Source organism: Argiope bruennichi, chromosome 10 (genome assembly GCF_947563725.1).
Source record: "Argiope bruennichi chromosome 10, qqArgBrue1.1, whole genome shotgun sequence".
In the NCBI taxonomy this organism is placed as follows: Eukaryota; Metazoa; Arthropoda; class Arachnida; order Araneae; family Araneidae; genus Argiope; species Argiope bruennichi.
Genome location: NC_079160.1, coordinates 3484126 through 3510667, shown reverse-complemented (window position 1 = coordinate 3510667; position 26542 = coordinate 3484126). Strand labels below are relative to the sequence as shown.

General features: G+C 32.2%; 1 protein-coding gene across 3 annotated transcripts in view; it reads left to right on the top strand.

Annotated features, from left to right (window-relative positions):
* The window catches only part of LOC129987861 (uncharacterized), a 92289-nt gene that overhangs the window by 41375 nt on the left and 24372 nt on the right, over positions 1-26542 (top strand). The window contains exons 2-9 of one of the 3 annotated variants that reach the window (XM_056095824.1): positions 5287-5467; positions 6258-6312; positions 8583-8767; positions 11308-11584; positions 14727-15004; positions 20266-20441; positions 22977-23108; positions 24611-25120. In XM_056095824.1, coding sequence (XP_055951799.1) covers positions 8610-8767; positions 11308-11584; positions 14727-15004; positions 20266-20441; positions 22977-23108; positions 24611-25120 — 1531 coding nt within the window. In that variant the 5' untranslated portion in view covers positions 5287-5467; positions 6258-6312; positions 8583-8609. The remainder of the gene's footprint in view (positions 1-5286; positions 5468-6257; positions 6313-8582; positions 8768-11307; positions 11585-14726; positions 15005-20265; positions 20442-22976; positions 23109-24610; positions 25121-26542) is intronic. The other 2 variants (XM_056095823.1, XM_056095822.1) reach the window with 2 other exon arrangements.

Sequence of the window (26542 nt, the reverse complement as noted above, 5' to 3'; positions counted from 1 at the left end):
GAAAGTAGTACTACATTATAATTATGTAATATTTGGCAAATGTTTAAGAAATGAATCCCTCTCATGAGGTCAATAGTACCCGAAAATCAAATTCATGACTTAGATGCATTTTCTTAAACCGATTGAAATAAAAATTTGACACGGACCTGCACTTGCACTCACAAAGCACATACCAAATTTATTCTATACCAAATTTGACATATTTAAGTCATTTCGTTTATGAGTTGTCGCGTTTATATGCTTCAGAATGTTCAGACCGACTCGCGGTCAATTTCTTTTTTAAAGATTTGACTCAAAATTTGATAGGCGTCTATAAAATCTGAGAGCCGAATTTTATCCATCTAGCTCTCGTCGTTTTTAACTATCGTGTTAATTTATGTTGGACAAACACGCTTCCACTGAAAGGGATTTGCTCAAAAGAGGTCAAAAATCTACAAGGTATGACAAATTTACATATGGTATGAGGACCAATTACCAAATTTCATCCATCTGTCTTAAAATGGTTTTGAGTTATTTCTGTCACAGAGATACTTCATGCCCCTGAAACTATAACCTACTGGTTATTCAAACAGTGTCATCGGGAGTAAAGTGGGAGAGAACATCGGAAGACACTCCTGTGCTATTCATCGCTGTGAATCTTGCCTAAATTGCCCACGCATTTATTTACTAACATTTGGGAAAGCGATTTTAACATGAGATAAATAACGCCGGGAGCAATGAACTGGCCGAGATTCAAATGAGAGATGGAAATGGTTTTGTCAGCAAACTATCAAAGAGAAGCTGAAATGCTATGATATTCTACATAAAAGACATAGTATGTTCGTGATAACAAAATTTAGAATATAATAATAATAAAATAATGAACAAAATAAGGCGGCTAAAAATGAGGATAGATATAAAAAACAAAGGCAAAATGAAAATAAAATACAAAAACAATATAAGTGGCAAGTACAAGCGCAAAAATAATGAAATATATATCCTTATATCTTATGGTCATGTGGAAAGAAGTCAGGATATATTCTGTTGCTCACAGGGAGACAAACAAGATACCAAAAATGCATTTTCCAAACTCTGGGAAATCTAAAACATGAAGATTCGTCAAAATCGGAGTTCCAATTTTTTTTGAAGATTACAATACTTTTATTTACAAGTAAATAAAAACTACCGTATTTAAACACGTTATATACAGTATAAGTATCAGACGCAGAAATGCAAACTCATACTTATATTGCAGCTAGTTATACTGTGGAATACTTGAAATCGATTTCTCTCTGAAGATATACACGCCTTCTATGTATTGTTCATGAAGCTAGGTTGTTATGTGTATTCCAATCAACTTGTGATGTATATTACCTTATGCTCTTTTCTTTAGCCTAATTCCTTGCTAAAAATCACTTTTATGCTCTTTTCTTTGATACCTTCCGTCAGTGATATTTTGTTGCGAAAGGGGCTTATTTCTCTATGTCTAATATAGCCCTTTGTCTTTAACACGTTGATAGCCACGTGACTCACCCGTGGTTTACACTAATTATCCAATTGCATTAAACCATCTATTTAATTAGATGTCCCTTCTCTTCTATAGTAAAAAGATTGTAAAAACAAGGATCATCTAATTATATAGATGGTCCAAATATCAGAGTTCAAACCTTATATACTTTTGAATAGCCTTTTGGGATGCCCTGAATATTCTTTAGATATAATCATAGTCTTTTTTTCAATGAGGCATATACTAGAATAATTAATACGAACTTTAGCTAGTTAATTATTTTAAAGTGCCCTACATAAACGTTGAGAAACCTTGTTACGAGTAACTGATATTTTGGGTTAAGCAACTCACCGCAAGTAATCTCTACGTTGATCAAGAAGGCTGAATCAATTCAATGTTTAAATGGAATTCCAATCAACTGAGTATAGTTAAAAAAAATCCACCCTAGAATGAAGTCGTTTTAGTTCAAGAAGACTTAAGCTTTTATCCATTTCTATGTTTAGGTTGAATTCCAATCAATAGAGAGGAGCTAAAAAATAGCCCGAGAATAAAAGAAGTAAAGAAAAAAAAATTATGGGAAATGAGGTTTGTGTACGCGTTCGGGGCTTTCTCTTAATGACTAGGTGTCTTTCATTCTGTTTCTTCTCTGCTCATCAAGGATCTAGATTTTCAGCATACTGCAACAGCTACATCATTGGTTCCTTTTCCTCAACTTTGTTCTTGTGCCAAGGCGTTTATTTCCTTTGAGACAGAAATCGCACAGTTTGAAATAAGGTATCTGCTGCTAATACTGCCATATGGAAGGCAAAACTATTATAATTTAGAAAGTTAAATTTCTATACATTTTTTTTTTTTTTAATTTTCTCACATGTCAAGCGTATAAGAATTCTTGAAATTTGACATCGAGATTTCAGAAAATTTGACTTTGAGAAATCTCTAAACAGATCTCTCTGAATCTGAAAAACAGTTTTTGAAATAAGGTCCGTCAGTGGACATATAAAAACAGTTTTGAAACAATAAGTCCGTCAGTGGACATATATCATCGCATCAAAACCATATATTAAATTTAATATATTTAAGTCATGCTGTTTTTGAATTATCGCTATTACATGTTTCTGAAAATACAGACCGATAGACAGTCAACTTCTTGATGGATATGGCACAAAATTTGGTAGGTGTCTACGCTATAAACATTAAATCCATGTACCAAATTTTATCTATCTAGGACCGACAGACTTCGTCTGAATGGATTTGGCTCAAAATATGAAAGATATGAACAAATTTTGTGTTAAGACTCTATGCCGAATTTCATCCATCCAGCTCAAAATATCTTTGTGTTATCTTTATCACAGGCAGATAAACATTTTCGAATAATGTGTCTTCTCGAGCTCAGGGAGGTCAAAACATAGAGATCCGTCAAAATTTATTTTTATGAAGGGAATTTATGAAGCTGTAACATCCATTATTTTTAATCAATAAACAACCATACAGGAAACGGTTGCATTTGATTAGCGGACCCCCACCCCATTCCCCACCGAGTTTATTTGTGCAGAAGATTTAGTATTCTTTCAATGGAAGTGGATTAAAATAACTTTACTGCAAAAGCGCAAATATTATAAAAGTGAAATATTATACAGAAAAACCTCCCAGCCATTACAAATAGAGAATATAAACAAAACAAAACATAAGCACTATGAGAATATAATTGCTATCAATGAAGTTGATACAAAAGCATTTTTAATTCACATGAAAGTGTGAGACTAAGGAATGAACGTACAGACATCCGTTTTGTTAATCGCGCGGTGCATAACTCACAGAACGCAATAACTGATACAGTCAAGACAAATCAAAGGGAATCAAGGCAAACGTATTATGCTAAAGAGTTTATAATGATAATGTGTTTCGGATTTAAATTCGAAATTATTTTTATATAAGATCCGCCGTTTCTTATTCCTTTTTATTAAAGAATGAAAAACGAGTCGAAAATGGCACCATGTGCGGTTTTGAAGAAGAATGAACAAAAGGAGCTCTCGGTTCGTTAGACGTTTGAAATGCGTGCATAAGCAGTTGACAGCCGGGATGAGACGCTCAGATAGTGATCTCTAATCTCTGCTAAAAAGATTTTCCCCGAACCTTTCTTTTTTCTCGTTTATATCAACGCACTCCTAACGCTACTGTCGTTGTTGTTCCAACTCAAGCCCGAAAAAAGGCGCCATTCGGAGGAGAAGGATGGACACGAGCCAAAACAAAATTCCAGGAAGAAGAGACAAAATGATGTCGCATGTTTTTTCCTGCAATCGGAGAGCGTGCAAATTGAAGTTCAGAAAGTAAAACGATAAACCTCGGTAATGAATGAAGGATAGCGGAGTCAGACCTTGCCCTTGCAATTGATTCCACGCAGGCTGCAACGGTAGAGACTGAAATAAATGGAGAAGATTCTCCCCTCGACTCTCTCCAGCGCCAACACAACATGCAGCGAGAAGAATCGAGTGTGCAGTTGGAGCTCTTTTCCTCTACGCATTCGGCCATAATTTGATACATATTCACCCTGCTGTATTCTATCAGGAATGATTTTTCATATTATATCAAGAAGGGACTTGAAAAATAAGCAAATTATCCGCCGCATGCATAACTCCTTACCCTCAACATTCTCTTCCAGAAAAATAAGGATCCTACGGCTTGTAACCGCTGGGTCGTTCTTTAAACTCACTTGCTAAAAGATCCCTGGAATTTGCAAAACAACATTTGCATCTTTTTACAACTTGGCAGCCATTACAATTACATACAGCATAAATGTCGCTTATCCAAATGTTCCTTGTTACTAAAACGTGTTATTCCATTAGAAAGCACGTTTGTCTATTTTTTTGCTAGACATTCCAGTGTGTCATTGAAATGAATGTTTATTTTTTCTTCCCTTCTTTGTAAAATCGATGTGGCACTTGTCGATCAATCATTCAAAGTGAACAATATTATGCACGATTAGTACATTTCTTTCAAGTCATGATGAATGGATGATAAATCTGTGTGATGTGATTATGATATTTCTGTGCTGATTAAATAAGCATTTCTAAAATAAATGTTTTCATCTAAATTTGAGACTAATTCCTCCTAAATTTCTAATCTGCACATTCTGTAGACGGAAAACGAAGATTTGTGGGTACGTTGATGACTGTAAGAAAGACTTTTTTAAAGATACTTTTACACTTTGAAGAGGCGTATAAAAATTATTATTTTTAACTGCTTTACTTTCAGCTCCACAGAAGCCAGAGTATTTTCATACAATTACCATCCTCATTTCACGAAATTTTGAAATTGAAATTTTGTAACATATGTATGTGTAATATTTAGTAAAATAAAAACTTGTTCTAGTTTTTCGGGATTTCTTTGTATAAAAGCGATATTTGGAAAATGCAAAAATGTATTTAAATGAAATCTTTGTCACCACTAACTATTGATCTGATTCTGATAAATCTATTTAATTTGAAATGTAAAACTGTAGGTGTTTTTTATATAGTCGTCTGAAATAAAATCTTCAAAACATATAGGCGCTTCGTTTCATTAAAAAAGAGGACGCTGAGTTTTGTAATCGTCTGAGACCCTGTACCGGAATATTTTTTTATTGTTAAAGGCTGATAAGACACATAAAACTGTCTCAGTTTTCTCTAACTCTTTTCAGATTTTAGTTTATAAATTGTTTATCATAAATTTATGATAATTATTTTTGATTATTATAAATTTATAATTGAATATTTTACATATTATGAAAATTTGAGACATTTTTTTCTTATGTTTACTACTAGATGGAGTCCCCACAATGATGGTCAAAAGAGGCAACATAGACTTCATTCATCTTCGCTTGAAAATGCGTAAAATCATCCGAATTTTCGAGAAAATCTTTCTGTCATAAAAAGTTATCGAGGGTTATCTCCTATCTTGACGATTCTTTGACATTCTTAAACTAACAACTTCTTCAACTAAATGGTAATTTGCATTTCTTTATTCCATTCTACATCATTTATAGGTAATATTAACTTAACCTTTTAAAATATTTTTTGTACACTTTTATTTACTTGCCCTGTTTCAAGTTTGCAATTAATTTTACCAATCATTTACTGAAGTGCAAAAATTTCAATTCTATAGACTCATATGTTATCGATGACAGTATACTTTTTAATATTTTCAGAATTTAATTCTCAGCTGTCAGATTCATTTGAATTAAATTTTGATTTCTTAAGAGTTGCTGCACCTGTAAACAAATTTAATAGAAACGAGAGAAAAATATTGTATCTAAAATATTGCAGTATTTATAAAAATAAGATATAAATTAATGAATGAAATTTAAATAATAGCTCAGGAAAAAGACCATTTAGAATTCTAATAAAACTGTACTTTTAAAAATTTCATCAATATTAACTCGATTTTCATGAATTAAAAAAATTGAGTGAAAACTAACATCTACGTATATATTCAGTGTGAGCATGTCAATAAAGGGAGAAACTATTTCAGGAAAGAATTTCTTAATTATTATTTGTCACCGAATAAAATCGTATATTTCAAAATTACAGGCTGAATACATATTTTAACAAATATAAAGCACTGAAATTTGGAAAGATAAAGAAAATTATTTATTTTCAACTATAGTTTAAAAAAAAGTTAGACATCACTGAATACAATATGTATACTCTTTTACTTATAATCAAATGCACTGTCACATAATCTGTGAAAAGTACTCTTTTAAAAAAATGAAAAATTATTTGCATTTTCCCCCTAGATTCTGCTAACTTGAAACTCCAACAAGATTCAAAGACAAGCCTAAAATTTGTTTCGTAAGATTTTTTTATGAATCAATTTTTAAAATATATATCTTATTTGTTAAGTTTGATCGTGATATTTATGCATTTACAAACAGTATGCATGTGTAATGATGCTGTAATTTATCCATTTCTTTTCAATTGTATATATTTTTTAAAGCTGAACTTATTTAATGTACATCATTCACACTCGTATTTTTTTTTTAAAAATTATTAGAAAAGGCCCAATAGGTTTATGTCACTTTTCAGATTCTCTGCGTACGAAACATAGAAAAAGAAATCATGGTAATTATTAAAAAAATCACCCTCGATATTTTTATGAATTTCTGCATTTTAGACTTCATTAAGACTGAAAGCCTGAAACTGTAGGAATTGTATGTGAACCCGATAACTCAAAATACTATAAAATTTGCTATGTGGCCTCTACAACCAAATTACGAAATTACAAAAATTCTTTCCAAATATTAGTAAGTTCCATTAACAAGGAATCTGTCCATCCGCGATCACAAGATAATGATACTCCAAACGGCAAATGGAATCTGAATTTTGCAAATTGAATCAATAGAAATATTATAAATCCATGTTAAATTTCAAATCATTTCACCAAGAGGTTTACTGTCTGTGAGTCCGTTTGTCTGTAGACATATGAATGCTATAACTCATTAATGCCAAAGGTATGAAATCTGACATTATAATTGTAGATTTGTTTGATATATTTGGATCTAGTTGTAGTTCTGGTCCAAATGCGTACTCGATTCTCCTTACTCTATATCCTGTATGTATGCGAAGGAATAAAAAGGAAAACTTCTTTTTGGATAAAGTTTGATTTTCCTGAAGAGATGAAGATTGTTTGCCTCATAAAAATTATTTAAGTTTTCTATTTGGTAATCATTTGATGTTTTATTATTGAGTTATTGAATGCTACAAGAAAAAAATTTAAAAAACTCCAGATGGTATGTTTTTTTGTTGTTGTTGTTGTTACTCAATAAATCACAACCGAATTTTTCTGTCGAATAGCCGGTCCTTCTTACACTCGTTGGAAAGATTTGAGAAAACCTGATAAAGTGTCAACAAGGCCAAGGTGGAAACTTTGTTAAAAGTTCACACTAAAAGAATTATAAATAAGGAACAAAATCTCTTTAAATCAAATAGCGGCATTGATAAATTAAATAATATTTAAACGTTAAGTCATTAAAAATTACGTTATAAGTTACGTTACGTCATTCAGATTTTATTGGTTAGCGAAAAATAATTTTCAATCCACTTTTCGCATTTATGTATTTACATGTTAGCAATATTTGCATTTCATATTTTTCTAACCAATAATGTCCCTTTATCTATTTTAAATTCTAATTGATTTTCTATTTTTCTTAATAAATAAGCTTATATCACTTTATTTTAAAATTTTATCTTATTTCCTGATCTGTATCCTACCATTTTATTCATTTATTTCTAACACGCTTACTTAAAAGTCTTAAAATTCAAAGCGGGAGGTAGATTTCTGTCAGATAAGCGAAGAATGATTGTAGAAACTGCGTTAAGAATTTCGGTAACTGATCACAGCTCTGCATTTATTGCTGGTGAGGATGTGAATCTATGAGCTCGAATGGCAGCTCGCAATCCTCAGAACATGGAAAGTTTTCTCCTCAAACCAGGAAAAGGAATGACGCAACAGAAGATTTATTCACCGAGGAAGGTACACGTGAAAAGAACATATAATTCCTTCATACTTTGTTTTGGATGCGAGGGAACATCTGCAATTTTCCAAAAGGGAAAATCAACAGATATAAAATTATTACAAGAATGTCCTAATTTGTGCAAGATTCCATGTAAGTTTTTAATCAATATGATTTTTCAATTGTCAATATGATAATCAATTGTGAAAAACATACAATTATTTGGGGGGCTGTATGATGCATCGATAAAGAAAATTTCACTGAATAAGTATCGCTATCGATTCTTCATCACAAAAAATAGAACAGGTAATTTAAATATCCTACCAATCAATTCGGAAAGTACACTGTACTCCTCAAAACAGGGACGCGGATAGCAGACATCTGAAATTTAATATAAAATAATAGAAATAAGGTATCCCTCAAGAAAAATCTTGGTTTAAAATTTTTTTCGAAGAAAAATGCTGAAGGCATCGGAGCTTAATTTGAAATGTACCTATAAAATTTCAATACTTGCTGTTAAATAAAAAAGTTACATTTTCTGTAATGAGTAAATAAACTGCAGATATTTACATATATTTCTAAACGGGCACTCTTTTCTCACCCATTTAGGAAAGAGGTTTCTTCCGTAGAGATAGAATGGAGAAATTGAGCACCGAAAGGAAATCGGAATCCATGTCCAGGTCTCATTCTCAGGAACTCCTGGATTCTTCTTCAGCAAGCTCTGTTTCTGTTTTCGCAGATCACTCAGAAGGGCAGAATAGAAATTTCCAGAAAACGGGAGAGTATTCGCCCAGGTACGATTTCTGAAAGAGAAGAATTGTGACATGAATGAATTTGTATGATCTCTTCAAAGATGATGTTAGTTACGTAAACATTCTTCTCAATAATTTTACCTGAAAACACCGTTAATTTTGAAAGTGAAACAGTCGTCAAAACATGATTATATTAGTATAGAATGATAAATAATAAATAATCTTTTCATCAAAAATTAAGATGTCAGAACAAAGATTTGAAAGTGCAAGGAATACTCGCAGCAAATTAGAATTGAAATTCTATTGACGATACATCTTTATTTAAAATTAATTTTCTTTATTATGATATTTATTGTGGCTAAATTATCTTTTTAGTGTGAATTTCAACGCTTGTTGTATCTACAATTTAGCTTAGTTAGCCAAAATTTCGTAAAAAATAATTTAATTGCTTAATTATACAGACACATTAAAGGCACAGTTTTTTTGAAATATTATTCATTATTTCTTTCTACTTTGTCTTAAATATACTGGGTAGACCGAAATAAGATGATGATGTTAACAGTTTACTTTTTTTTTTAATAAATTCAGTTTTTAAAGTAAATTGGTTTTATTTGCATATATTATTAGAACAGCATTTTCTTGCATTGTATCATAAACTTTCATTTCAATATGATTAATATCATTTTGCTCTTTTGAAAAGAAAACGCAAAAACAGTTTCTTGACCCTGAACTTAGGTTCGGTGAATTTGAATTTGAGGCAAGAGGGCAATCCTGGTAAAAGTTGAACACATTTTTAATCACAGATGACACAAGACAGCACGCTAATTTCTAAATACGTTTCCTGGAATGGTATGCAATTAAAGGGCGATTGTGTTTAAAATTTGATTCATAGAAAATTAATAGAACTCAAAATTGGTGTTTCTTTATTATCAAAAATTGAACACAAACTTCACTTTTAACTTTGAGTAACCTTCATGCTACCATGTGTAGCACTTGCAGCATTACATTTTAATTTTCTGGTGGTTGGCTGAACTAGATCGCGCAACATGCCGGAACTGTATTTTACTTCTTTGCGAAATTTCAGCTTATGTCACGAGAGTCAAGAAACAAATTTCACGTTCTTAATAAGAAGTCATTACTTGTATTTCGAGCCTTTTGCTTTTGTTGCTTTAAATATTCTTGCTGCGCTTTTTAAGTTTCATTTAGAAGTAGCTTATCTTCTAAAGATGAAATTGTTAAAATGTTTGTCTATGTGACTTAACAATGTAGTAAGAAAAGGCTTTTGGTTCACGTTGACCGAGGAAATTGCACAAAATAAATAGTAACGGTAGATAAATTCCAATTGATTAAGAAGCACTTGAGGCAAGATGATGAGGTCCTAAATTTATCCTGGTATTTTAGCTCCTTTTAAAAACATTCAAATACTTTGAATTTTTTGGTACGTCTAAAATACAACAGAGAATAACCAAATATATTCCTTTTTAATTTGACAGCCTTTGAAATTTATAACACGCCTGCCAAAATTCATTAACATCATATAGCAAGCAATAAACTGATGCCAGGGTCTACAATGTGCAAATTTTTAATGTGGCACATTATCCATTAAGTGGTGAATTTTGAGCATTATTAATATACTCTGAGTCATTCTTTATCTTTTCCTGCTCGTCAGCTTACTCTAGATCTCCCCAATCATAATTCATTAATACGAATATGATAAAATATTCAAATTGTGTTTTTTTTCCAAGATTGCAGATAAATGGGCGTATCAAAAATTATTTTAATATTAATTCTTTATTGAAAACCAAGTTCTAAAAATATCAGAATTCTTTGTTATCAGTACTCAATTTTGTACACTTGTTTATTAAAACAAGTGTACAAAATTGAGTACACTTGTTTACAAAATTGTACACAAAAGTGTACAATTTCAAAATTTTAGCGCATAAGGAAGAGAGTGAAAAATCGGTTCCAAAATTTCTTCTTTGTAAACTGAAACATATTAAGTTAAATAAAAAACATAAATACAATATATTATTTTTTGAAAAAAAATATTTCGTTTCGCAAGCTTTTAACAGAGTTATAGCCTTTTTTAAAATACATCGCGAATTCGTATCAAAACACACAATGACCCGTGGAGGACAAATGTGAAACAACTTAAGTTAAAAAAAAAATAGAAAAAGATTAGAATTAAAAATAGAAAGTATTAGAATTTTTTCTTTAATTACTTTCTACTTTTATTCAATCATTTACACTTCAATATTATAGACATTAGAAAACCTTGAAATTATTTTTATTTTGTAAAATTTGTTCTCATTGGCGCCATTCGTATGGAATGCTACTTTAATCAAATAATTCAGTTAACTGAAAAATAATAATTAACATAATATTGATAAATATTCAAAAGTAATAAAAGAAAACATTCAAATAATGCAAAGCCATATGGCAAAGAGAAGAGTAGTACATTTCAATACTACATCGCCAAAGGGGAGAAAAGTCGATTGTAAAATTAGATTCTTATTGAATAAAATAAATTCGCTTGAAATAAATTGACTAAAAATATTTAAAAATAGCCTATTCTATGCCAGGGCATCCATGGATGAAGCTCTGAAATCGGAAGCCGCCTTTATCCAATACCTCTCCTCCATTCCTCCTTCGGAGCATCATCGGTCAGCCGATTCCATGACTACGAGAACCAGAAGCCCTGCGGCCCCACCTACAGTGAGCAAAGTGGGGCTTGACCACCTTGATAACCTCTGCAAGTTAATGGAGCAGCTAAGCGAGCTTCGGGATACGAACAGCAAACTACAAAAGAGGGTGCAGTACCTGGAGGACTTGAAAACGCTCCACGATATGCACAAAGAGGTAAGGGAGGAAAAAAAGGGCATATTTTCAAAGGAAGAGGAATAGTGCGTATATATATATATATATATATATATATATCCATACGAGTATTCGCTTTCAATGGTGGTGTACTTTGAGAATTAACTCTTTCACCGACCCAATCCGACTGTACAAGCTCTGTACAAATGGACCATTTTTGGCCGGTTTCTTTTTCAAAAGCGGAATTCAGGATGTCAATCAAACTATCACTAAAGATGCTTTCGTTTTACATACTGAACTCTTCGTTTGAAAAAGAAAATGGTAAAAAAAGATAAGGCATTGTATATTGCTGTGAGTTTTTTCCTATTGCAAATTCTGCCTTGCTAAAGTTTAGATGTCTTGATACGAACATCTCAAATTTTCTTTGTTAGTTAAAGGCGAAGTTTTCATCCACAGAACATAAATAAAAATTACCCGATTTGATTGTTCATATTAAAAGATTCTTCTTCTTGTTATCATTATCATCACAATCATTACCATTATTATCATTATTATTATTGGTAATTGTTAGAATCTAATAAATTTAACGATTCTAAAATGAACATCACTCAAAATAGTCAAAGAATGATGCAAAAAAAACTTTTAGACCTTTTTATACTTAGTTGACTCAATCGTTTAGTATATTTCTATAATTCATTTTATATGCAATTTAAATTGGAATTGAATTGAATTCAAATATAATTGAAGTGCTAAATATCATCATTTAAAACTTTATTTTCTTTATTCATTTATTAATGAACTGATTCTACGTCCATCGAAACTTTCTAAAAAGTTTAAAACTCTACATCTCTTCCGGAATCGATTTTCTTTTTTATTTTTATGAGAATTGCTTTTACAAAATGGCTGCAGCAAACAGAAAATAAAATAAATAAGCCACACAAGAAGACAAAAACGTACATTTAACATAAAAATATACTTGAAAGAGTAAGAGGAGAGGACGTGGTAAAAATCGAATCGATATAAACAATTATAATTTTAATCCTCGTAGTCGCAACACGATGGATGAGTTTTTAGCTGTATTCGCCTGACTTTATTCCATGAACCGTTGTGCCCAGAAAATTACGATTTTTTTCTATCATGCAATTCTTCTTGCATTTCTCCTCATTGTAATTCTTTCTTTTTTGTTTTATTAAAAGATTTTCGAATCATGCTGTTTATATATAATATGCCAGACTAACAACATTATCTTGTTAATATCAATAACATTCTCTTTGAAACTGCGTCTTCAAAATCTCTTTAGTCGTATTTTCTTACTTCAAGGGTCATTTTTTTTCTAACCGGAACGAACTCATTAACGAGATTTTCTTCTTCTTAGAGAAACCTCAACTTCTGAAATATGCAGTTTAATTTAATTACATTTAAGCACATTTGAAGTAACGAAGCTATTTTGAGGTGGATCTCTTCGCTTTAAGCTGCGGTCGCTTCGCTTTATGCTCTCAATCACCAATCAATGAAGTAGGCGTCATTTTTAACATACACCAAGCCCACATGCACGTCAGTTCCTTGGTGATATAGTTTCCAACTCTAGCTCCGATTCAAGTTTATAAATCTTTATGAATTACCTTGAATTTTGGTTGAAATCGAATTTGGTATTTATGAAATGCAAATATTTATGACGGTAAAAGGAGATAAGTATTTTGAAAGATGCGGGTCAAATCAATCCGCATCCGATTTGATTACCTAAAAAAAGAAATGACGTTTGAAAATGTTAAACTTCAACATCTCGTAGCAATCCCTTTCATATCAAGATTATTTTCCTACACTACATATTAATTTAGTGGTTTCTTAATAAAGTAGTTCATGCACGAGATTTCTTGGTATGGAATTACATTATTTTCCCTAAAAAACCTCTTTGCTTTGAGCCGCCAGGAAAATCCATTGTTCCGTTGTCATTGAAACCGTCTTGTTTCTCTCAATGCCACACCATCATTCACCGTTTTACGAGAAGATATAAATCATTCGAAACTGGCTTTGTTGTCAAGAAACCACCTTGCCATTTATCTATTTGGAGGCAATGATACCTTCAGAGCAATCGATTCAGGCTGGATATCCTCGATGCATCTTTCGTCTTCTTCCAGTATGGTGCCTTCAAAGCTTCTGCACGCTTCATAGTGGCATTTCCACAATCTTGTTGTAGCACATGTAATGTCTTTGTGGCAAATTTTCCTGTTTTTAGGAAAATTGTAACCTTTGTTAGAATTGCAAAAGTAATAACATAGTCACAGAAGCACGAAATGCATAATACCGATACAAATAAGATGATGAATGGATGTTTTCCTGTGGCTGTGTGTGCGATTTTGTGTTGCTGCTTGTTGGCGCAAGACCGGACTACCCTTGAAATATATTAATACCATTTCTTAAAAACTCTGTCACCAGCCAGAAAAATCTCAATGTTTTTTCATTTACAATGTGATCCCGAATTCATAGTAGAAACTTTAATAGTTGGTGCAAGACGCTATTACAATCCTTTTTTATGCAGGAATGAATGGCCACAGGTGACAAGCGGTGGCGAAAACACAGGAAATAAATGCGAGATGCAAAGAAAGACGCAGTATTTATTGATTTACTTTGCTGACTTGCAATACTTACAATAACTGCTCAGAATGAGTCCACCAACAGTGATACATGCTTGCCAGCGATGGAGAAGCGATTTGCATCGATGTTAAAAGAAGTCAGGTACTTCACATGTATGCGCAGAAGTAGCGAATATTATAGCAGCGAGATTCTCAGAGTCAGATGAAATCGCATAAACGAAACTGTTCGGTTGTGCGTATAAAAAGTAATCAGGACTGTATAAATCGAGAGATCAGGACTCGTTCACTATGTTCAGTGGGTCTCCCCCCACCTCCCAAAAAACCCTCCTTATTCTCTTTCCTTTCCATCAACTCTATTTCTCTTTCCTTTCATCTTATTTTCTGTATTAGAGCTTCATCGCATCACTTGCGCCCATATATTCCCATGCACGAAATGATTGTCATAGTGTCGTGCACCAGCCCTTAAAGTTGTACCACGTATTTGGGGTCATAACAAATACACCAGTCTTGTGTTTATTTTGTCACTCCTAATCCAAATGAACCCTAAAAACTTTATTCCATTATAAAGGTATGAAATGTCTTCGTTCCAGATATGTGAGGCAGGCGCATATGCTTCTGAAGATGTACCTAAGCCTGGACTCTATCCCCTGAAGAAAAGCGCCACCGAGTCCAATTGTCCCAGGAAGGAATCGGGTTACTCTCGGAGCCCTTCAAAGTACCTGAGCCGCCGAAGCCGTCAGCAACAGCCCGAGAGCCAACGGAGAGGGAGAAGCAAATCAGTGGGGCACGAAGACCTCAACGAAGATTCCAAATCGAGGCGGCTCTTCCCAAAGTGGTCGCGAGTCAAAGAGGCCTTCGGCTGGGAGAGGTGAGAAGCTCTGTTGCTATCGAATTGAAAAGAAACCCAACGATTTATCTGCAAACAGGAAACAATATAAATGCCTAAAAATTTGCCTTGGAGATGTCGATGAACCGTTTCGGATCTCCACGAGTCCAAAACCAGCGGGAGTGACCTCCCCTAACACTTCATGCATTCTCCTTAATGGAGATGAATCGGTACTTTAGAAGCGTTTTTCCCTCAACCGATTTAACCAAAAACTGGACACAAAATGGCAATTCAATTCGTAAAATCACCTACCCATTTTAATATATTTAAGTGACTGCGTTTTTGAGCTATCGTGTTTGCATGCTTCTGAAAATGCAGGCAGACAGACGTTCTCGACATCCTATTGGATTTGGCTTAAAATTGGATAGAAGTCTACACTATAGATGGTAAATCTGTGCACCGAATTTTTTCATCTAGCTCTCCTCATTTTATATCCATTACATTAACTTATATCCGAACAGTCGGAGAGACCGATTGCTTCTGCATTGATTTTGCATACATCCATCCGACTCAAAACGTTTCTGAGTTCCCTTTGTCACTGACAGACAACCCTTTTCCAAAAAATCGTTTATTGAACTCAGGGAGATCTAAAACTTTGAGATGGGTGAAAATCTCTCATTTTTTTGTCGATGACACTACTTTCTCTAATCTTCAACTGCGAAAAGTTAAAATTGCATTATTTTTTAATTACGTCTGTTTATAAACACAATAACTCTGTTATAAACACAAATAGATACTGACATGAGATGTGGTATGTAGTTTTGTCACCAAAGTGGATCCATTTTGGAGGAAATCCATTTCTCGGAGTGATGTCTTTGGGTGCTTCAAAATTCAAGACAGCAAGTTCATTCTACAATTCCCATAATCAGATAAATAAAACTAAATATTTATAATTTCAATGAGAACTGTAGATGTGTATCAAAATGTGAAGACAATCCATTTAAGATCGAATCGTTCGCTGGCCTTTTAGTAAAATCGTACCTTAGCTTAAATGGTATGCATTCCGTTTCACAGTTATTTATATCGATGAAGCGTTTCTGAAGGCAATGTAATGACAATGATCAATGCAGGATTATTTATTCTGTGTTTATTTCGAAGCAAATATATGTTACCATTTAAAATGTATACATTGAGTTTAATAAAGGTTGAAATTAAAATTTAAATATTTAAAATGTAAGCTTGAATTTGTTACAAGAGAGTTTTTTTATCCGTATTTAGTAAGATGTGTGGTCGTAGTACTGTTAATGAGTCGTCTCTGTCCGCCAGTTGTTTCACCGGAAATACTATTTCATTTCATATAACTTTTTGCCTAGGATTCCGCCCATTTGTATTCTTTAAATCCTTGCTATTTGTTTGTAATTGTTTACTTAAGTTTTAATTATTGTGTGCGTGAACTTTTTAAATGGAGACAAGTCTCATGACATAATAGCGCTATTAAAAACGTAAATATCCAGTTTATCTATCCTCTAACGTTCTCCATGCTGTGATTTCACTTTTTTATTTATAAGTAACACAAATATCAAACAGAATCTTTCTCCTCTAGTTTTCAACACTGGAAGAAGATAAAATATTCGATGAAGCAATGAAACCGATTTGACTTCAGGATAAATAGTTGGAAATTAGGCACAAAATGGTTGTATTGTTGGAAATTAGGTACAAAAACATTTTTTTTTAAAATTGCCCAACTATATTAAAAATTCGCCTAACTGTTAAATTAATAAAATCAAAATGACACTTTTTTTTAAAAAAAAAACATTTTGAAGAGGTATAAAATTGAAAGTGACTTCATCAACGAAAAATATTAAAGCATATTTAAACCCTTTAGTTTGAAACATGGCAGCATATAATGCTTTAAGATTAGTTTGCTAATATTTATAATATTTTTTAAAAAATTTACTCTTAATCGCGGAAATGATAAGACATATACTCAGAAGAAATGACTTGATATTGTCGCAATAGGGAGCTAATAAAACAACGAAAAGAACCATGGCAAAATATTTTTGAAGATATTTAAAAAAAAAAAAATTAATTACTCGAATATAAAATAGGCATCATTGCAAAGCTAATGTTTTGAATTTTTAAGCTGAATAAAGTATTGATATTGGTCTTCTGCGCTCAGAAATGAATAAGAAAAGTTTTATCATCAGATTACTTTTGAATTAAAAAAGTCACTAAAATGCTGAAAACTCCTCTTAGAAAATACCTATTCCCCAGGCAGTGTTCTCAACCAAATCTGGCACCTTTAGATGCAAAAATCTGCCCTGCATAATGCTTGGTTTATTCATTGATTTTGCTTTTTGTATAATTCCATTACAATATATAAATAGTTATGGCAACTTATAAACGTTTGTATTAAACCCTAATTTCAGTTTTCTCTTCAAACCTTTATCGCATGTTCTTTCTTCAATAAAGGCGTTATTTTCTCTTCCTTGTATAAAATTGTAGACCTAGAGTAATGCCCGCGAATGTCTTAGATGGTATTAGTGAACAATACTTATGAAATATAGATCTTGAAAAGAATCTGGCATTTTTTTTTAATGTAGAGTAAAATGTTTTGGCCTGGTATCATATTACAAAAGTGCCAGAAAACCGAGTGCGAGTTTTGCTACCGCTTTTTCCCAATCGATTTAAACCAAATTTGATATAAAGCTACAAATATAGTCACGAGACCACATAATAAATTTCACTTATTGAAATTTTTGTGTTTTCAAATTATTGCATAAGAAAGTGCATATGCACAAACAGTCCATTCTTTGAAAGATTCTTCCAAAATTTTTAGAGTCAGATTTTAGAATCTAAATCTCTAAGATTTTCCATCTAGTTCTCTATGCTTTGTACTTATCGAGTAAAATTACACTCGAACAGCCAGGTAGGTAGAGTTCATTTGAATGGACTTCGTTTAAAATTTGGTAAAAATCTGCAAATTTGATGTAAAGACCGTATAACAAATTTAATCCGCCTCGCTCAAAGAATTTTAAAGTTTTCTTATTCATATATATAATTCCAAAAATGTGTTTTTTAAACTGAGGGGGGGGGGGACTGTAACGTAGAGATTTTAACAAATCTCCAATTCGAGTTTCTTTAAGAGAAAAATACTTTTCCTTTATATTACTTCGCACACAATAATGTGAAAACTAACAAAATGCTGCCTACCATTGTATTGTTTTGGTAGGCATACATTTGACAAAATGATGCCACCATTTCATGGCGAAATTCATTGTTCAGATTAATAAAAGTATACAATTTGCCTTAGGACCTCAAAATTTTAAGGAGATCCGAGGTCTTGAGATTCTTTGTGAAATTTTGATAGTTATTTAAATAGCGCTTTTAAATAATTATAATAGCCTTGAAATCGAACTTATTCGAAATAAAATCAAGCATTGTTTAAAATTATTTTGGAATATTATTTTAGTAATATTCTTACTTAACTATCATTTACATTATTTTATAATTCTGAAATAAAAAATATGGTGCTTTATAATTTTGAAAACATGTTTGATTATTAATAAATATTATTTAAAATGTTGCAAGAAAAGTTTTGCCATTTTTTAAAAACTATTTTGTTAAAAAAATTATTTTTAAATTTCGGCTGGGCATTTTTTATGCGAGATATACTAAATTTAACATCTGAGACGTGATCTGAATGCCAGCGATTTATAACTTCAGATTGCCAAAATGTGTTAATGAAAATTACTTATAAAAGAATTAAATAAAATCAATATAAATATTTCGTTTTGAATAAGTTTTAAAACAATTTTAAATATTTGGTTGATTGCTTTAAGTAAAGCTTAATCCAGCCATGGCAAAATCCTGCTAAATTTTGTTTCTCCAAGTGGCTCTTGTATTCATGAACAGACAGTTAAACTGTTGACTGATTTAATCCAAAATTAAATTTACATTCACAGTTCTGGTGCTAAAACATTGTACTAAAATGTTTCCCTTTAAAATTGGAGGTTTTTGAATTATTATTTTCATTCGCAAAGGAATGAACAGAACAAAACAGCAACCTGTTGGCGAAATTCGTACAAAATTTGAAAGGAATCTACAATTTTGTACAATCTATGACCCATTCATTGCATTTTCGAGTAATCATGCTCACATATAGAAATGAATTCAAAAACGCCTGTTGCGACTGGGAAAGGCCATTAAAAATAATTAAGCAAATCCTAAAGCTCGTGTCAAATAGCGAAGTTAAATTTTTTGAACTTTATATTTTTATGCTTAGCATATGAGAAAGAAACAAGAATTGTAAAATATATTTTAATGACATCTCAAACTGGTAGAAGGACGCAATATCTTTGTTCATGAAAAACCCTGAATAAGATTCTAATGTATTTTAATTTATATTTTATACATTTAAACAGAAGTTAAAACGAATCATTTTAATCCATTTTCTGTGCAATGCATGTTAATTTTAAATTCCTGAAATTGTTTTTATTATCGAATCTAAAAAAAGAGCCTTTCCATTCTACAGAATATGAGTACATAAGTTAGAAGCAAAGCATTGGGTCCGATTTTTACTTTCTCGTAAACTTTATTTTTACTTATTAAACCGAGTTTTACTTATTGTAATCGACAAAAAATTCAAACTCAATATTTTGAAGAATCCTTATGATGTAGACCTTTTTGAGTTCAAAAAACAAGTTTTGGAAAATGTCCATCTGTCTGACTGTGGCAAAGCTAACTCAAAAATATTTGAGCCAGACGTATGAAATTTGGCATATAGTCTTTACACCAAATGGATAGATTTTTGTCAAATTTTCAGCAAAATCTGTTCAGAGGAAGTTTGTCTGTTCGAATAACAGACGGACAGACAGTAAGTTATAAGTTAACAGTAATAAGTTAACACAGTAACTACAAAATAAAGAAAGCTAGATGGATAAAATGATTCAGGACGCAGATTTAGTATCCATATAATTGATACCTATCAAATTTTGAGCCAAATTCGACAAGGAATGGCGCATCTGTCGGTCTGTACTTTCAGAAGCATGTAAATAATAACTCAATATGCTATTATTTAAGTATATCTAATTTGGTACATGATTTTATGATTGCAATTGTAGTTTCCATGTCAAATCTTGGCTTTAATCGGTTTGGAAAAAAGATGTCTAAAATACAAATGAACCTTTATTAAAGAATATGCGAGAAAGATGAGGAGAGACCACTCCCATTGGTTTGTACTTTAACTGCCATTGTTCTCAGTACTCTCTGAGATCTCATTGATGCCTTATTTGTTCTTTAAGCAGTGAACGCAAAAACTCCATTAAGGCGAAAAGTGAGAGCGGCAGCAGCCTGACAAACCGACGACGTTCAGACGAGTCTTCCCGTCTTACGTACCGGCATCCGAGCTCTCATACCTGGTACCAGAACTACCCATCCATCCACTCGTCCATGGAAGACATCCATGAAGAGTTTGAGGGTATGCTCAACAATAGTTTTCAGTTTTCTGCTCTATTATAAAAATTATTTCGCCATTATTTAAATGTGATTTTCATTATAATTTGATTATCTCATTAATGAGGGAGTATAATTTTCGTCACCATTTTTGGTACTTTTTCCGTTTTTGAGGGCCGTTGGCGACAGTTAAATTATTTTCACCAAATTTGCCAACAAAAAAAATCGTCAAAAAATCGCGAACAATTTTGACACATATTTTTCCTTTATGTTAAACGAACTTATTAAAAAGAGTGAAAAATTCCTATTAATGATACTGAAGCTTTCGACTTTTAACTTTTTCAGATAGCACTACTTTTAACCATAACTACCTACCCATATATTTATTATTTTATCAACCTTCCAACGACTTTCTTAACATGTGACAATCCCTTGAGGTATTAATATACAAGGACCACATAAAGATTTAGATTTTCCTTCATTTTAGAATTGAGACAACTGTAATCACAAAAGTAGTACCTGATTTACAGAAAGGCTATGCATGACACTCTGAAGTTGCTTATTCCGCCAGTTAACGGTAAAATTGTGAAGAATTCTCATTATATCGAAAAGGGTAAGAGGTATGAAAAAAGTAGGTCTATTTAAAAAAACTACACTATGTGACATTTTCTCATCCCCATACGCAATCGATTGTAAATATGAGCTCCGAGGTTCTGTCCCCATTTGCTGGTAAGATTTGAATTAAAATGTGTTTGGAGAAATTCACGCCAGGGCGTTGCACGTTCTGTTGCTTTTATTTCTCTCAGCGACGCATAGCCTAAAAGTCTTTCTTCTGGATTTGTGCAGACATGCACGATCATATGCCAGAAAAATCTCAAAGTTATACCGCATTAAATAACCTTGCGAAAGCCATAATCCCCTTTTTGTTCAAACGCCTCTTATATTTGTAATTTCCAATTAAAATCCTCTCTTATTTTAGCTAAGATTATTCATTATATAATCAAATAAAATAAGTTTTTCCTGGTTTTACAGTAAATTCAGTAATAGTTAAAGAATTCTTAAAAAGAAAACAAAATTATTTAATATATATGATTATCTTGATTATAGAAATGAGTCTGAGAACTGTCTGCCTTCTATCCTAAGCGGAACTTCATTTATTTATTGCAGAAGCTATCCAATTGTATATTTAGTAAAAAGAAAATTCCATTGACCCCTATAAATGAGAAAATTAGAAATTAGATAAGGATAGAATTCAGATATTTATCTGAAAACAATCTCTGATTCCTTTTTCTCAAAAGGTCTGGTATTCAAAAAAAAAAAAAAAAAAAAAATTTAATTCTTATCGAAATTTTTTTAATTCATTTTTATTTAATTTGAATTGTTTCCTTTCAGTGAAGATGGCATTTTGATATAGATATTTTTTATTTCCAATTAACATTTCATTATTTTTCTGCTTTCAAGTTCAATTATTATTTAATCGATTCATATAAATAAATTTCGATTCCAAACAAGTGGGTGTGAATTTGAGAAGAACATTTTTCTCAATATTCCAAAATATTTATTTAAGTTGATTTTGAATTATAAACTTAAAAGTAGAAAATAGTTAATATTAAAAAAATCATTTTTATATTTATTATATTTTTATAAACTTTTGCTAAATTTATTTCATTTATAAATCTAGAGAATTCGATTGACTCAGAAAAAGCAAACTCAGAAATAATTCGTTTTTCGATGATTTCTGATGTAAGATTTTACAGACCTAGAAAAATGGAAATAAAAATAGGTCTCATTTCTTTTCCTTGATACCTGCTAAAAAATTCATTTTTGGCATCCTTCATATCAGAGGCGCAGGTAGATTCCTTTGCTGCCTTAAATATAGAGGATTAGAAGGGTTTTTTTTTTTTGCCCATGATTCGATACAGTATAATCTTTAATGAAATGTCCAAATTAAGCTATATACAGCTCGATAAATTTAATTGTTCGCTAGAGTAAGCTTTTACTTTACAAGTCGATAATCATGATCAATGAAATCACTGTTCTTCAATCTTGGGGCTCCGTATCAATAGCAAAAGCGAAACAAAATTTTCAAAACTAACAGCTGATGTACGTAGGAAATGATTCTTCCTGTGTAAGATGGGAAGTCATAATGACCATTCACAAAGCTTTCGAAGTTGCATTTGTTTAAGGGTTAATTAAAGAATTTCAGATCAGTGTTTCTAGGAAATTTCCCCAATTTACTACAGACTGCTCCATCGCTATCTCAAGGAAAATATCAAAGGCTGTACTAGACCATCATATGGAGATATAGAATTATTGCAGTGGACACTAATATGGATTTTATAGATAAATAATTTTAGAAATCATTTGAATAAATATTTTTAGATAATTGTTTTATTGGGTTAAAAAAATTTCGAGACTACAAGAAAAATTTAAACTTTTTTTGGACAAGACATTTTTATAACTACAAGACATTTTTTTTTCAATAATATCCTTATCCTTTAATATTGCATTACTGAACATAAAATTTATTGACTGATGCTTATTGATTTTGCTTATTTAGGAAGATGGAAAAAAATGTCTGTTTCCTCTGAAAAATTTTCCGACCATCTGGATATTCCCCACGAAGCACTGAGGAGACAAAAATCAACACCGAGTCCGGGGAGTGAAAAAATTCCTTCTTCTAGAGACACGGGTATCCTTTAAGATTATTTTTTCTCCACTGAATAATAGCGAATTTTACTGGAATATTTTTCATCTTCTGTCAAACCTCACTTAATAAGCACCTCGAATAACGGGCAAAATAAAATGTAAGAAAGTAATTCAGTTAGCGATATTTTGCAGAACGAGTGGAGGAGAGACATCATGATGTCATTTGCTGAATTGGCTTGTGTCAATCGATATGGTGTGCTTATTTCAAAAAAGCTTTCATTTTTACATGGAATACGTTTTGGCCCGTTAGCATTGTCAAATGCAACTCCGAAGGGTTTTAACAAATGCCTGTGAAGCCTAAGCTAAGTCGATGAGGTCTTGCCTCTGACCTAGATTATAGGGTTAGAAATGGTGGAATTGCAACGACATCCATGAGCAGATAGAAGAACATAACCAGAGCTATAAAAGAGCTTATGCAGCTGCATTTTGTGTCAAAAAAAGTTGCTGCGGAGGTTTGGTCAAGATAGAAAGAAATAATATACACAGCAGAGCAACAATATTTCTGTCAAAAAGAGTGATGCTGAAAGTATGGGAAATTATTGCATTGTATGTTGAGAAGCATCACTCTGATAAGCGAGTAGTTATGCATTCTGCAAACTAATTTAACGATTATCTCGTTTTTATCAAGCTTTGCATAGCCGAAGAATTAAATAAGTTATTCCATTATAAATTAATTAGAATATTTTTTTCCAAATGGAACAAATTTTTCTAAATATGGATTCCTACGGGAAAAAAGTTGTTTCAATTAGCGAGTATTTCGCATTTTGATTAAGATTCGGGAATGAATTGTGCTCGTTAAGTGAGGTTCCCCTTCGCTTCATACTGTATTTTTTTTTAAATAATCATTCATTAACAAAGTGTAAATCATTAAAGTAGGTTATTTTTCAATGCATATATTTCAGACATTTTCTTGATCAAAAGTCTCAAATAATCAATTAAATGGATTGTCATCGCAATAATCTTGCATTTCAAAGAATTTCATTTATTTCCGAAATGCCAAGAAAACCCATACTAGTGTCCCCTTCAAACTTCGTAATAACATATACGTGAATGTGAATTCACAGGGCAAAACTCTGAGGATGATAAAGCTCATCATGATATCCAAATTTTTTTATAGAATTCCTTTCAGGCGCAACTACAAGAAATAGACAAGAAAGAAACAAAAATTGTTTTCTGACAGCATCGGTAACAGTCCTTGAAAGCATTTATACATTATTTTAACAATCATAAAAGTTACACAAAATTCCAACCACCATTGTGATGTATATTCACCATCTTTGATAGAGGGATTAACAAACAATTCGAAAATTACTAGGAATTTCTCGAGAAGTTGCAGATGGAGCGAATATTGGAGAGACAAGGTTCTCGCCAAAACCCATCTAGAGATTTGCAGCAAGATCCTTTAAGTTTTGTCCACGAGTTCAGATTCACCTAGTATTGTAAGGATTTATTGACTGCTATTTAAAAAGGCATATTTGTTTCCAGATCTGAAGCCTAAATCATTTACCATAGAACGCGATTCCTACAGGAGCCAAGATTTCTCAAAGTTCGAAAAGGAAGATGGAAAACGAGGCAAGAGTCCATGGGGACGCGTAAAAACTATCATCGAGAGGCACCGGGATAGCATTAAAAGAAGATCTTTGCGCCATGAACCTTCGGCTACCGACCTGGCTTCGGCCTTCAGCAAAATCTCAGAAGACTCTGTAGATTTCAAAGATGATCCTGATGAACTTGAATCAACATCCAAACCTTCTGGTGCTCCGACGATTTCGAGACGGAAGGCGAATAAACCGGGTTTTCTGGCCTTGGAGCCCGAGATGGATCAAGAGTATCCTAGGACACCCAATTCATCACCAGTCTTACAGAGGAAGTCAAAATGGACGCGGATGACCAAAGCATTGAAGGGCAAAAGAGAAGACGAGAAGGACTCGTTGTCCACACCAACCAGCCCTAATAATCAAAACGATGGTCATTTTACATTCAATGCTATCGAAGGTAAGTTGAAAATGGGACTCATTTTACATTCTATTGCACAAATTTCTCAATAATTTTTGTCACTCAATATTTCCTGATGCAACAATTAGTAGTTTCAATTACGACTAACCCTTCAACACAAACATCTATTTTTGGAACACACATTCGAGATCATTTTGACCACGAATTGTTAGATCTTCGATTTGTCAGACTGTTAATTTTTTATTTCAAGAGCTCCATCCAAAAGTGTTGACCTTATTATTTCAGTGCAGATAAGTTCTGTTTCAGATACAAATGTGTTTTTGCGAAATAGAGTTGGCTGGTTTATATAATGTTATAATGAATTCTGATGTACATACAAATTAATGCGGGTTCCACTAATCTTCGTGCATATTCCCAGTTAACAGGCCTTAGGAATGATACTAGTTAACCTTCCGCCGGGCGCGCCGTTGTAAAAAGTACAACAGTTGGTTTGTTTTTTCTTTAAAACATAATTCTGGCAATAGAGGGCGTTAATCACCATGCGTATTCGTTTATTGAATCTTCCTTCACACTTCCTGAAAATTATTTGTATTTTTGATTGCGCAATCAGCTGCACCTGTCATTTTTAGCTGTAAACATCTGCGGTGTTGTACTTTATGCAACGCACGCCTGCTTGTGAAATTCTTTTTCGACAGAATCTTTCTAAGTGAAATTGTTAGTATTTTGAATGGTATTTGAGGTAAAATAATGTCTAAACGAAAACAATATTTTAAAGATCACAAAGAAATGGTGGATTACCCAATGAAAATTTTAAATGAAGATTCTGATAGTGAAGATATTGAAGATGATCTACAATTTCCTGAATATGACGCAGATTTAGTGACGAAAATTTAGAACAGGAAAATCACAGCAGTGACTCTGAAATAACTGCATCAGATGACGAAATTACTGAAAATAATAGTGATGAAAATTGTTATACGGGAAAGGATAAAATCACAAAATGGAAAAAAAAAAGAAATCGTAAAAACCTCCAAAACCAAGAACAAAAATATTATAAAGAAACTGCCAGGACCAACTGCATATGCAAAAGGAACTGCTTCCAAAATTGACGCTTTTCTGAAATTGATTGATCTGAGTATGATTGATGAAGTCATTTATTGCACAAATAAATATATACAAGAAGTAGAAGCTAAATATTATCAGAAAAAATATAATTCCTCCTAAATATTCCTCCTCTATAATGAGGTGTAACAATTGCATAAGGTTCATATATAAACAACATTCAAAAAAGAAAATCCTATGCCTGCCACGTGAAGCAAATAATGCAGGTGAAATGTCCGACTGATTCTGCAAGTCTAAAAGTACTTTATAATTCTTTAGTTATTCATTATTCATTAATATTTTTTGTAATTGTAGCAGTATTTACTTTTTCATACGTTTAAACTTCTGTTTTAATATACT